We start from the raw sequence: 13,623 nt of genomic DNA, 5'->3' as shown, positions 1-13,623 counted from the left end.
ACCAACCAGTTGCCAAAACGGTCCCTAGGACCTCAGCAGTGCCCAATCACTCCCAGTGACTGAGAAACCACCCTTTCCCCCACAAAATGTGTTTTATTAATTGTCAAACTCATCTTGGAGCCCCATACGTCACACAGGAGACCTTAAAAACCTTAGGGTATTTTGGGCCATTTTTATCTTTGTAACATGAAAATATGATGCCCTTATCCATGCATAATTTGAGCCACATGAAGAGATTTTATGATTTGGGGCATTTAAAAGCAGACAGACTGCAGATTATGTACTGTATGTTTTAACACTCTAATTGCTAACTCAAGAACAGATGCTATTATTTCAAAGTAGTTCCTTTTTTTTTTTTTTAAGGTTAAATTTCGCTTTTAATGCCCTTTGTGTCATTTATAGTTTCATGCCTTTTGGCCCAGCTAATAAAATTAAAATCATTAGCAAAATAAGCAGATGCTCTAATATAAAATATTCTGTGTCTATATGGAAAGAAAAGGAACTCAGCACTGACATAAATCCCAATGCATTATAACAATGCAGGGCAATGTGTGTGGGGAGTGAGAATTTGACATATATTTTTATTTTGAAACGTCATACAAATTTACATTATTCAGCCCTTTAACTGCCAAACTGTGAAAGTCCATTAAGCTACTGAAAGGAATATACAAATTATCCACTGGCACTTCAGGCAGGAGTTTTACATATACCCTGTTATTCTATCAGCCAGCTAGCTGCAAGATTCTATTAAGGAGTAAGTGAGAAAATTATATTGCCTGCAAACTAATTGTACAAAAGACTTTAAAATAAGTAATCAGAGCCCAGTCCTTTCTGAAAACCAGCCAGGAGATATTATAAATTGCTCTATCATTCTTGTCAGCCCAGTGTAAAAACCCTGAGCTGCCATGTTGATTTTGTTCCTTGTATAAAATAGCTACCTCTCCAACTATTGACAGAACTGGGTAAACTCAAGTTATGCCATTAGTAGCTGCCCAATTCACCCTCTAGCATTATTTAGCAACTCTAGATAAGAAAATGGTAAAGTATCTTTCTAACATCCTCTTCTCACTGAAATTTCAAGTCAGATCTGGAAACCCTTGACATACGTATGCAACCCCCTCAATAAGTGTCTAGCACAACCATCTACTGGTAGATGCCTGAGTGCTTGCTGAATACATTTTTGACTCCTTTGTGGGTTTTTTTAGTGCATTGAAGAAAAACAAGTGAATACAAGAGACCTCATGACCTCCAGGGTGCAATAAATTTGAACTGGTACCAAAATAGATGTAATAACGTTAGTGAGTGCTTGGGACAGCACATTTTTAGCAATAATATACTTTCACTTACAGAACAACAACAAAATTCAAGGAGGATTTTCAAGGACAGTTCACTAGTAGAAATAGGCGTAGATCTATTCATGTAGGCATTCAGTAGACTACTGCAGCCATCTGTTGAACAGAGACTCTTTGATTCCAGTGAATAGATTTCACACACTGGCCACACTTTTTAAAATATTGCTTACTGTTGCTAAATTGTGGGCCACAAAATTCTTGTGGAGCCATGCAAGGTTCTGATCTTAGTTACACCAAAATAAATCCAGAGTAGTGTTTCTCCATTGACTTCATTGGAGGTACTCCAGGTTTGCAGCAGTGAAATTAAGATCAAAATCAGTCCTATGATATAGAAAATGAGTTATTAAAGCAAAACGGCCTAAATGGATAAGGAAATCTTAACCATCCAACTAAATTACTGGGATCTAATGATTGAATAATGGCAAAATATAACCCTATTTAACCACCATCTCGAAAACCAAAATTTCTAGACAATCAATTGCCTATCATGTCACCTGACAGCCATTTGCACTGGGTTGTATCTCTCCTCTTCCACCCAGTCTTGTCTCCAGTGGTGTTGGATATGTCTGAAACCTTCAGGCTAATGGGTTTGAACTTCATGCTGTGGAAAACGACTTCATTTTTTACCATCTCCTAGTTTTGAACCCAACCTTTTTGTGTCTGCATCTACTTCTACACCTTCATACAAGGACCCAGCAAGGGGTGAATCTGGAAAATTAGGTGCCTGAAAAGAGAGGCATGGTTTAGTGGTGTGAGCACAGAACCCTGACCCAGAATTTCTGAGTCCTTATCCTGCATCTGTTCCTAGCTGCTTCTGAGACCTTGGGTAAATCATCTCGCCTCTCAGCCTCTGTTTCCCTTTACCGTGGTGTGGTGAGTTTAACTGAAGTTTATAAAGTCCTTTGAATGGCATATATTGGTAAGTGCCCGTGTCATCTCACTGAGGGAGTATAATGCAGCATGAGAAAGGAAAGTGTGGATTTTGGGATAGTCTTGCTGTCACCCTTTCTTCGCCTCCCTCCACATATCTCAAAAATATTCTTTACCACCTCCATTATCTAGTATCAAGCAGAGGTCATCTGGAGAGCATCTTTTCTAATTTACTGTTCAGGCAGACTCTCTAGCCATATTTATTAGGAAGTTTTCTGCTTAGAAGCTATGGAAGGGACCAGAGGGTATATTCAAGTTATAAGTTGTGCCAACAGATCCTGTAGTGGTCAGATATATCCTGATTCCCTGCCTTTTTGCAAGCATTGCTAATTCAACTACGCAATAATGTTCTAAATGACCGAAGCCTGCACAGCCCTGAAAAGGTTGTGCAAAGTATGTCAGTTTTATTGGCATAAATGCATTAAGTTACAATGCTAATTTAGTGAGAGATTTCTGATGGGTTTATCTTGCATATGTTGCACCGTGCAGACCTCTCTATCATAAATACTTAACCAATTTTCAATAGATATAAGTGGTTTAAGTAATACTTCCTGTTGAATTAGCAGTTGCTGAGCATTTGAGTCTTTGTGCTATCCTGCAATCCACTAATGTGATATTTAATGAGGAGACATCAGTCTGGAGAAAGGTAGTCAATATAAATCAGTGTTTACAAAGTGTGATTAACTCTGAAATATTTCATCAATGCTGTGGTCCCAGGCAGACTCTATGCTAATTACTAGAATCTGCGCATGTTTCAGGGGATTTTGACGGACCCTGAGTGCAACAAACATGGAGCAGCAAAATTGCAATTATGCTCGGACTGTCTCTGATGACAATTTATTCATGTGGTGTGATGACCCCTCGCTTCCCAAGAGGGCAATAAACAGAATGCATTTTCATTAAGATACTAATGCACTTAATCACAGGGGAAAGGGTTAGAAAGTAACGAAATACCTTTAAAGCAAGATGTGACAGGGCTGATGGGGGAAGATGCTTTATTTAAAAGTCAGTTTCTTTGCAAAACTACTGACTACCACAGACTCTGTCCTATTGAATTGAGTGGTGAACAATAGGATGCACGGTTAGAGAGACATGCAGCAGAAGCCTTTTATGAAAAGAGATATAGCATTGGGACAAAACTTTCCCTCATTTGGACTCAGATACTTACAGGGATGGGGAAATTTTGGTGTAATTTTTAACAGTATTTATTTCGTGTGTATCTGTTTTTTATTTATTTGTTCAGCACAAACAATATGCTCAGTGTTGTATAAAACAAAGATGAAACACTGGTCTGCCACCAAAGAGCTAGAAGCCCCAAAATGGGGTGGGGGAGGGAGGAGGCAGTGACAGGGATAGCAGAACTGGCCTAGAATAGTGGGAAGTGTATGCTGTGGCCTTCACCAGGTGTGATTGTGGCTGTGCCGCCCTGCCCTTTTAGAGACATTGTGCCCCCAGTTCTGGAGGGAGAAGGATGAGCTGCCGCACTGCTGTCTACTGCAGGCTTTGCCCTAAAGTCACAGTGTAGTCCTAAGAATGCTTTTAATTCCAACAGTCACCTCCTAACAGCCATAATAAAGCACTAGAGGCCACCTTTTCCTCATATGTCTACAGAAGAGAGGCAGATAAGAAAGGTACAACTGTTATGTCTCATTCTGAACTTCTCCAAACCCAACACAGTTGACATTCTGAAGATTTTCTACGGCCCAGGCATGGAGGAGGCATTCTGGATGGGGGTTCTTGGATCAGGGACATGGTCTTTGTGATTTAGTGCAGATGCTTCCTGACCCAGTTTCCACAGATTACTGTTGCCCCTGGCAGGAATAATCTACATGAAGGAATCTGCTTGGGGATACGGTTGTATCAGGATACAGGCCCATATTAATGAAGCTTTTGCAGTTTTTGTGTACAGTCATCTGAGCAAAAAAAGTCAAATAGGGTCTGAATTTGGCTGGTTTTTTTTTTTAATTTAATTTCAAAGCCATTTACTCTGGCCAGCCAGTAACAATTGCTTTTAATTGCATGCTTGTATTCTCCTAAATGAAATACACTAGGAATGTTATGATTTCTGTTCATATAGTGATGGTATTTGTCAGTTAACAATTCTCAGTGGCTTCTTTTTTCTGAAATCTGTACCACAGGTAACATAGAATACAGCTGCCCAGCAACAAATGAATGTGAAATCACAAAGCGCAGACGCAAGTCCTGCCAAGCCTGCCGCTTCATGAAGTGTCTAAAAGTTGGCATGCTGAAAGAAGGTAAGGCTGATCTAGTCAATACGTATCTTGTTGACAAATACATGTAACAATTGCAGGTCAATCAGGAAAGAAGAGAGACAGTTTTTAACTGCTTGCTGAAGATTCCGGGTATATCCAGGTAAAACGCATCTTCTCTGGTGTGGAATATATCAGGTACGCCCTAACATTCCATCTGTTTCAATGGGCTGCTAGTAGAATAATCATCACAAAACCCCCTATCTGTTTCCATAACATTGTTACCTTGTGAAGTTTCAAGCCTGTGTTCTCTCTCTTACTCTACGCTGTTACTGGTACAACAACTACATTCTATGATTTTCTGTTTCCACATTGTACTGATTATTGATATCACCAGGAAAAGTGAAGGGGTTGCTTCTCCTCTCACGGCATGCTGGTGTAAACCCAGAGTAACTCCACTCAAGTCAATGAAGCTACACTGGTGCAAAATTTGGGGTAAGGGAGAAGAGAATCAGATCCTGAATGTTAAGCGCGCACACAAGCTCTCACCCCCTGACTTTAAAGCTTTTTTATATTTTTTTGGATGCATCAGCTACATTTCTTTTTCCAAATCAAGGCACTGAATCACTGGTAAATGTAGGAAAATATCTCCAAGAAACCATCCGGACAGGCCCAGGGTTTAATATACCCAAGTAACAGCAATATAAAACAAGCAGGGAGACTTGGGCCCTAAGCTACAGAAAAAAATACATTCTTTACATGCCAGAAACCCTACCATTCTCTCTATTGTCAATGTTTGAGGATGTCATTTTTTATGCATAGATTTTATTCACTGAATTTTGATTGCGTTGTCGCCATCAAGAGAGAGTAACAGAAAATAAAATAATTTCATTGACTTCTGCGCTAGATAACCATTTAAAATAAATACAGTGAAATCTGTTCTAACAGTTGCATTCAATGGGTAATCCCCAGCATTAAGCAACCACTTTAGAATATCTCCATACAATTTCCAATGCAATTTTGTTTGAACATAACTTAAAATAGTCAGCTTTAATTGGTGACTGATTTTTACAAATCCCGTAGATACCCTGAAACCTGTTTTAAAAGACTATAGTCATTCTGGTAATGTCTAAGAAGAATATAGAGCAATAGAGAGATGATGGAAAAATTAGGCCTATCACACACCTCCAGACATATTCTTATTGGATTATGCTTACTAAGAATAAACCTCGTTCTGTGCAACTGCTTTGGCAGACGCTATGATCCTGTGAGCCAAATCCTGCTGTCCTTAGCTTCACTCAAGCAAAACTCCTGTCAAATTCAATGGGGATTTTGCTTCAGTAAAGACTGCAGGATTTGGCCCTCCATTCTGGTGCGGCTTGGATTTCCTTATATGTAGAAAACCTGACTTGTTTCAGCCACTAATAGCCATTGCGCAAAGGCCAAACTGGAAACTTTAGACAAGCTGGAAAATTAAAGGAACACCCGGTAATGACAGCTTTTGAAAGAGACATGGTACTTAAAAGCTTTGTCAATAGAAAAAAAGGTCTTGTATTACTAATAATTTAAAATACAGGCATATTGAGGAACTTGTTCTTAATAGGAGGGAATGGAAAGACACTACTAAGTGTTCAGATGGGTGAACTGATTGATAACTTGATTCTTAAATGTGACATGCACAATTACTTATGCATAAATATTTGTAATTGCATGCCTAGTTTGTGTGTGCAGCTATTGTGGCTGTATGTGCAAATCAGGAAATTGCTTCTGAAAATGACTAATTATGTTCAGTTTCCCAATCTGCATGTGCAATCACAGTAATTGTGCACACAGTTCAGGTGCAGATTTGTTCACCTGTTTTTCTTGCACAGTAGTTGCTTAAAAATCAGTCCCTTAAAATGCACTACCCAGATTTCAAAATAAAAGTTGAACAGATTCAGGCCCATTTGTTTTAACCAAACTGCAGCTCAGGTTATCAACACTTTATTGTGTCTAATTTTTCAGTAAAAGAGTGGGATTTTTTTAAATCCTCTGTTTCATAGAAACGCTATCTGAATCTCCACTGCCTTTTCCCACCTTGTGGTCAACTATATTTATTCAAAATAGGTGTTACCTCTACTATTCCAATTTGGTGTAAGTTACTATGCAGGTACAGACAGGGCAGTAGAAAATCAAGAGAAATATTACAGTTGACTGACCAAAATTTGACTTACCTCCCAAAGTGCATTTTTTAAAGTATTCCCCTGATTATAAAGCAACAATCAGCTCCTTCCAAGTGAAGTCTACTACACGGTCAAATTTCCAAACTCCTTTGCTGGACCACCCACTGACGACAAACTCACTGTCCATCCACTCACCATCTTTGCTGCCTGCCTACGAGCACGCAGTTCTTTCTTGTGGATGGGTTGGCCAGCAGACACACAGGGAATTTTGTTTTTAATTATTGAATGTAATGCTCATGAGAAGGGCTAAATTGACAGTATAAGAGACTGAAATCTTTCCACAAAATAAGTATAAAGCACAGGCAGTGTGGTTGAACAGTCCTGTCCCTGCACATGTGGCTCAACCATGCCTGAGAGAGATGACTTCTAGGGACAGTGCCAGGTTTACAGTGGCTCCATGGAGCCGGGCTCATGCTCAGAAGGGGCCCTGGCCTGCTCTGCTTGCACTGTGCCCCGAGACCCCGATAGCTCCCCCAGCCCACCACTTGCTCCTCTCGGCCTGCCTCCTGGCTGGCCAACGGCTCCTCTCTGCACCCTGGCCTTCACCCCCTGCTCTTCTCAGCACCTGGGCCAGACCCTAGTGCACCTCCCATTCTGGGCAATCTCTGCTTCCCACCACCTGTGGGGCCCCACCTGTCTCCCTGGAGCTGAGCCACCTGGGACTGGTGCAGAAGCCTGGCCAGTCTCAGCCAGGTTGTGTGTGGGGGAACAGTGTGGAGGGCTTGGCTGGGCAAGTGGTTCTTGAGGGATCCCAGCTGGGGCAGGTCCTGGCCTGCTGATTGCGCCTCCCAGCAGGGTTGGTGAGTGCGGCCAGGAGGCAGGGCTTGGGGGAGTGGGTCTGTGGTGAGTATGGGGGAGGGTGCTGGGCTGTGAAGGGGTGGGGAGGATCTTTTTGTGTTGTGGCACTAGGGAGTTCTGTGAGGGTGCTGGGAAGTTGTGGTGGGGCTGTAGGCGGGGTGGAGTTTTGCAGGGTGCTGTGCATTTGTGGGTGGGTCTGGGGGGGGTGCTGGCATAGTGGGTCCAGGGGGCCTCTGGCCATAGGAAGTCATGGGGTGTTGGGTGGGGGGCTGTGTGTTGTGGCATAGGCCCACCCCCGAGGGGAAGCGGCATGCTGGCAGCACAGGGCTGGGCAGGCCACTGTGTGTCTGGCAACTGCTGGTTTGTAAATAGTGTCCTTGCCCTGTCATGACATGCCCCATTGCCTCTGGCTGGCCCCTCGCTCTGGGGACTGACCTCCCCATGCCATGCTCCATTGCCTCCATGGGGGCCCACAAATAAGTTTGGCGCCGGGCCCACAAAAGGTTAATCCGGCCCTGTCTAGGGAGCGGAAGGAGAGTTCAGTTTCTTTGCCCCACTTGGTGGTGGTCTTTGGCATTTGGAACCAGACTGATACACGACATGCTGTTGGAGCTTTGTTTTTAAGAGAAATTGTTTTTAACTACTTAGAAAACATTTGAGGATGCGCTTTTGTTTAGGATGGATTAAATTGTGGATTTGTCAGTCTTGACCGTGTCCTTTATGTAAAGATTTTAATGATAGATGATAATGTTTTGTTTCCTTTAGGTTAGATGTATGCAGCTGATTCCTACTGTCTTCCCAGCACAGGGAAAATTAGATACAGGGACAAGTGTATCCTTAGTATAACTCCATTGGTTAGAATGGATTTACAGCAGGAATGAATTTGGCCCCCTATGTCTTAAACATGTCTTTATGTATAGACAAGGATTTCAGTCCCATTCAGCATGTCAGAGATCATGCTGCAGTAAATCTATTCAAATGTAAACCTGTTCAATTCAATTACCAGTCTATAATAAAATTTGCTGCTACAGCCTCCACGTTGGTCACAGCAGTCTCTACCTGCTGATGGCACAGCATGCCTGGAAATTGACAGCCTAAATCTATTTACTAAAAAATTTAGTTGCAGACCCTGAAATAAAATCAAGTTTCAACAGCTTTGATAGGAACATCATATTCTTTACAGGAACTTCTGCACAACTGCCAATGTGTGTCTCTGATAGAAATCTGCACCAGGGTGTTGGGGAGCTTTTCTTTTTAGAACTTTTCTTGAAATTACATATATATCAGTCACTTCATTTCTTTTCACAGCTTAAGGGAAGTTTATTTAATTTTAGGATGTTGTCACTTTGTGTCATCAGCTTTGATGACAACTGGCTAGAAGCGTCAGCTTGTCCTTTGTCTTTGAGAAACAGGTTTACCCACACCCCAGACTTGTCTGGTAAACACACTTCAGTCGTGATTTCAGCTTATGTTTGTAACTTTTACATATAATGTTGCTACGTACATTTCACCAGCAAGTTTAGTTTTCAAATGATACCTTACAAGGCATATTTTGTACAAAGATTATTACAATAGTGTGTAGGGTATGAATACAGGGGCACATTCCGTTGCAGAGGGTCCATATACTCTTCATCCCCTCATGCACCTGTGCCTAAGTAGCCATAATCGGAACCTAAATATTTAGGCCCAACATTTATGTACCCAGATTCAAGGGACCATGTGGTTTAGTTGAGAAATTTCTCTTCAGTGTGAACAGCATATAATCAAGATCCCAGTCCCTCTTGGGAGCTTAATTTTTTCAATATATGTTCCACTAACATTAGAGTCCTAGACTTTAGGGCCAGAAGGGACCATCATGATAATCTCGTCTGACCTCCTGCTAGGGTTGCCAACCCTCCAGGATTGGCTTGGAGTTTCCAGGAATTAAAGAATAATCTTTAATTAAAGATTATGTCATGTGATTAAATCTCCAGAAATACATCCAACCAAAATTGGCAACCCTACCTCCTGCACATTGCTGGCCACAGAACCTTGTCCGCCCAATCCTGTAATAGACCTATAACCTCTGGCTGAGTTATTGAAGTCCTCAAATCTTGATTTAAATACTTCAAGTTACAGAGAATCCACTATTTACTCTAGTTTAGACCTGCAAGTGACCCCTGCTCCATGCTTCGGAGGAAGAGGAATACTCCCCAGGGTCTCTGCCAATATGACTCAGGGGGAAATTCCTTCTTGACCGCAAATATGATGGTCAGTTGGATCCTGAATATTTCAGCAAGATCCCACAGCCAGACATATGGGAAAGTATTCTTTACAGTAACTCAGAGCCCTCTGCATCTAGTGTCCCATCCCTGGTCACTGGGGATGTTTGCTACTAGCAATCACAGATCAGCTACATGCCATTCTAGGCAGTACCATCATACCATCCCCTCCATAAACTTATAAAGCTCAGTCTTGAAGCCAGTTAGGTTTTTTGCCCCCACTGCTCCCCTTGGAAGACGGTTCCAGAACCTCTCTCCTCTGATGGTTAGGAATCTTTGTCTAATTTCAAGCCTAAACTTGTTGATGGCCAGTTTATATCCATTTGTTCTCATGTCAACATTGGCACTTAACTTTAACTCCTCTCCCTCCCTGATATTTATCTCTGATGTATTTATAGTGAGCAATAATATCTCCCCTCAGCCTTTTTTTGGTTAGGCTAAACAAGACAAGCTCTTTGAGTCTCCTTTCAGAAGGTAGGTTTTCCATTCTTCACATCATCCTAGTAGCCCTTCTCTGCCCCTGTTTCAGTTTGAATTCATCTTTCTTAAACATGGGAGACCAGAATTGCACACAGTATTCCAAAGGAGGTGTCGCCAGTGCCTTGTATGATGGTACTAACACTTCCCTGTCTGTACTGGAAATACCTCGCCTGATGTATCCTAGGATTGCATTAGTCTTTTTCACGACCTCATCACATTGACAGCTCATAGTCCTCATGTGATCAACCAATGCACCCAAGTCTTTCTCCTCTTATGTCACTTCCAATTGATATGTCCCCAGTTATAGCAAAAATTTTTGTTGTTAATCCCTAAGTGCATGACGTTGCACTTTGCACTACTAAATTTCATCCGGTTTCTATTACTCAAGTTTTCAAGGTTGTCCAGATCTTCTTGTATGATATTCAGGTCCTCTTCTGTATTGGCTATACTGCCCAACTTTATTTGCACACACTCACTTTTTGTGCCAAGGTCCTTAATAAAAATGCTAAAAAAGATTGGTCCGAAGACCGATCCCTGAGGAACTCCACTAGTAACCTCCCTCCAGCCTGACAGTTCACATTTCAGTATGACCTGTTGTAGTCTCCCCTTTAACCAGTTCTTTATCCATCTTTCAATTCTCATATTAATCCCCATCTTCTCCAATTTAACTAATAATTTCTTATGTGGAACTATATCAAATGCCATGCTGAAATCCAGGTACATTAGATCTCCTGCATTTGTTTTGTCTAAAAAAATCAGTGATCTTCTCAATGAAAGAGAAGATCGGGCATGATCTACCTTTTGTAAAACCATGTTATGTTTTATCCCAGTTATCCCATTGAAGGGCTAACTAAATGATAAGGAAATTTAATCTACATGACAGATATCTGGTTTTAGTATTTTCCTTTACCTTTCCAGGTAATGGTTATTAATAGCATAAAAGAAACAAACTTTACACAGAGGGCCAGTAATTGCGGTCCATATAGTGTTTTCATTTTTCATTTCTGGGTCTTGAAAGGTTAATTATTCAAAGACCACTGTGAAATACAGTTTGTTTGTTTTTTTTCCTGTTGTAAATGAAAAAGTTTGTTGACGTGAGTGTGTGGCAGTGGTGGTTAGACTGGTCAGATTCATAACAGATGGAAGGGCATAATCAGGGCTGGCTCCAGGGTTTTGGCCACCCCAAGCAGTCCCCCCCCCCCCCCCAAAAAAAGCTGCGATCGTGATCTGCGGCGGCAATTTGGCGGAAGGTCCTTTGCTCTGAGCGGGAGTGAGGGACCATCTGCCGAATTGCCGCCAAATAGCTGGACCTGCCGCCCCTCTCCGGAGTGGCCACCCCAAGCACCTGCTTGCCAAGCTGGTGCCTGGAGCCGGCCCTGGGCATAATAACTCTTGAATAACCTGGGGATATTTAAGAGGACACCATAATTTAAAAATCATAATCCTGTTTAAAATGTATTGCCTATCGTTGTAAGCAATAGCTAAGATTACTAAAACAGAAAAATAAAAATTATTTTGTCAGGGTGTTTTTTAGAAATGTTGTTATTGTATACATTTTATCGCACTTTGACTATAAAACAGGGAAACAGACGAAACACAATCAGTTAGGCCCAATTTTGCAAACACTTCCACATGTGCTTAACTATAACCAGGTGAGTAGTCCTGTTGATGCATTGGGACTATTCACATGAATAAAGTTAAGCATCTGCTTGTTTGCAAGGTCTGGTCCTTAGTTTTTGTTGTTGTTTATGTGGTGGATCTTTCACACAGCAATTGGTAGGGAGAGAATTTTTTAAAAAATAGAAATGTGTGATTGTAAAACCACATGAATTGACAGAGGTATTCATGGGCAGGTGTCAGACCTGAAACAGCTTCTAACTCATTTTTTGAAAATGACTGACAGGTTTGGAATGATCTCTTTCAGACCTGTACCAGCTCTACAGAATACATTCCTTTAAACTTCATTCAAAAGAATGGGGCTTTATAACTCTATGTATACAAGTTTCCACAAATGTCTAAAAGTCTCTCTTGCAGCCCTTGTATGAAGTTGGTTAACTATAAAGCTATGCTGCCCTCTGCTTACAGGCCATGCTCTAGTTTGCAATCTAACTCTATACAGCTCCCCAAAAAGGGACCTTCCTTAGGGCTTGTCAACATGGGGCAATTACTGCATAGCTATTCTGGAATAATTCTGCAATAACTATTCCAGAATAGCTCCTCATGTGGTAACCGTAATCTGGAATAATAGTGACTAACTCCACTCACAGATTGGAGTATTCCAAAATATAGGGTCCACATAAGGGAGTTAATCCGGAATAGCTAAATTATACTGGAATAGCTATTCCAGAATAGCTATGCTAATCAGTTTTTTTCCATGTAGACAAGGCCTCGATCTGAGGCTAGGTCTACACTACCCGCCTGAATCGGTGGGTAGAAATCGACCTCTCGGGGATCGATTTATCGTGTCCCGTCGGGACGCAACAATCGATCCCTGAATCGACGCTCTCACTCCACCAGCGGAGTTGGGAGTAAGCGCCGTCGACGGGAAGCCGCAGAGGTCGATTTTGCCGCCGTCCCTACAACGGGGTAAGTCGACTGCGATACGTCGAATTCAGCTACGCTATTCATGTAGCTGAATTTGCGTATCTTAAATCGACCCCCCCTGTAATGAAGACCTGCCCTCAGTTATGGCTCTACCTGCATAGGAGCAAGGTTTAAAACTCTCATTAAGGAGTCAGGTGGATGGGTCAAGTGGAGCCTAAGGTACTTGTTGAGTATGTGAACAATAGGAAAGCCTTCTCTTGTTAGTGTTGTGCTCTGCAGTACTTGTATAAACTCAGCAAATGACTGGTAAAGACCAAAATGCTTCCTATATGTTAGTGATCTTTGGAGCGGTAATGTTTTGTTTCAGTGTTTCTATTCAGCTGTCTTCTGAGTTTTTTGATGTCTGGTTTTTAGTGGCTGGTCAGTGTCATTTGTTACCTGGGACACTGATGTATATTCCTTAATTGGCTGACAGACCACTGATTTATCTTTTTTTTTTTTTATTTTACCATGTAGGGACACGGGAGAAGTAGGTTTGATTCAAAATTATTTTTGAGTTTTCCTTGTGACTGGCTGGTCGCTCCTAGTCGGTATCAACTGCTCTGTGACCAGTTAGAATGGAGAAGATGGCAGCATTTTAGCTTTATCACTCTATTAAAACATGGAGGGTGTAAATCAAAGTCAGTAGACCCACAATCAATGTACACCACTTGAAGATCTGGTCTGTTATTTTTAGCCTAATAATAAAGTCTGTTTACCAAGTGAAGGGTTATTGTTAAAATCTACATTTCTTCAGCATTTCTCCCGGAAGAATTGAGTGGGACTA

The 13,623-nt window shown here is 41.6% G+C and overlaps 1 protein-coding gene across 9 annotated transcripts in view; it reads left to right on the top strand.

Annotated features, from left to right (window-relative positions):
• Positions 1–13,623, top strand: part of ESRRG (estrogen related receptor gamma) — a 468,749-nt gene that overhangs the window by 321,652 nt on the left and 133,474 nt on the right. For all 9 annotated transcript variants that reach the window (XM_034764592.1, XM_034764593.1, XM_034764591.1 and 6 more), the window contains one exon: positions 4,421–4,537. In XM_034764592.1, the coding sequence (XP_034620483.1) occupies positions 4,421–4,537 (117 nt within the window). The remainder of the gene's footprint in view (positions 1–4,420; positions 4,538–13,623) is intronic.

The sequence above is a fragment of the Trachemys scripta genome, chromosome 3 (genome assembly GCF_013100865.1).
Source record: "Trachemys scripta elegans isolate TJP31775 chromosome 3, CAS_Tse_1.0, whole genome shotgun sequence".
In the NCBI taxonomy this organism is placed as follows: Eukaryota; Metazoa; Chordata; order Testudines; family Emydidae; genus Trachemys; species Trachemys scripta.
The sequence above is the reverse complement of the archived record's forward strand: the minus strand, read 5'-3'. Positions and strand labels throughout refer to the sequence as shown.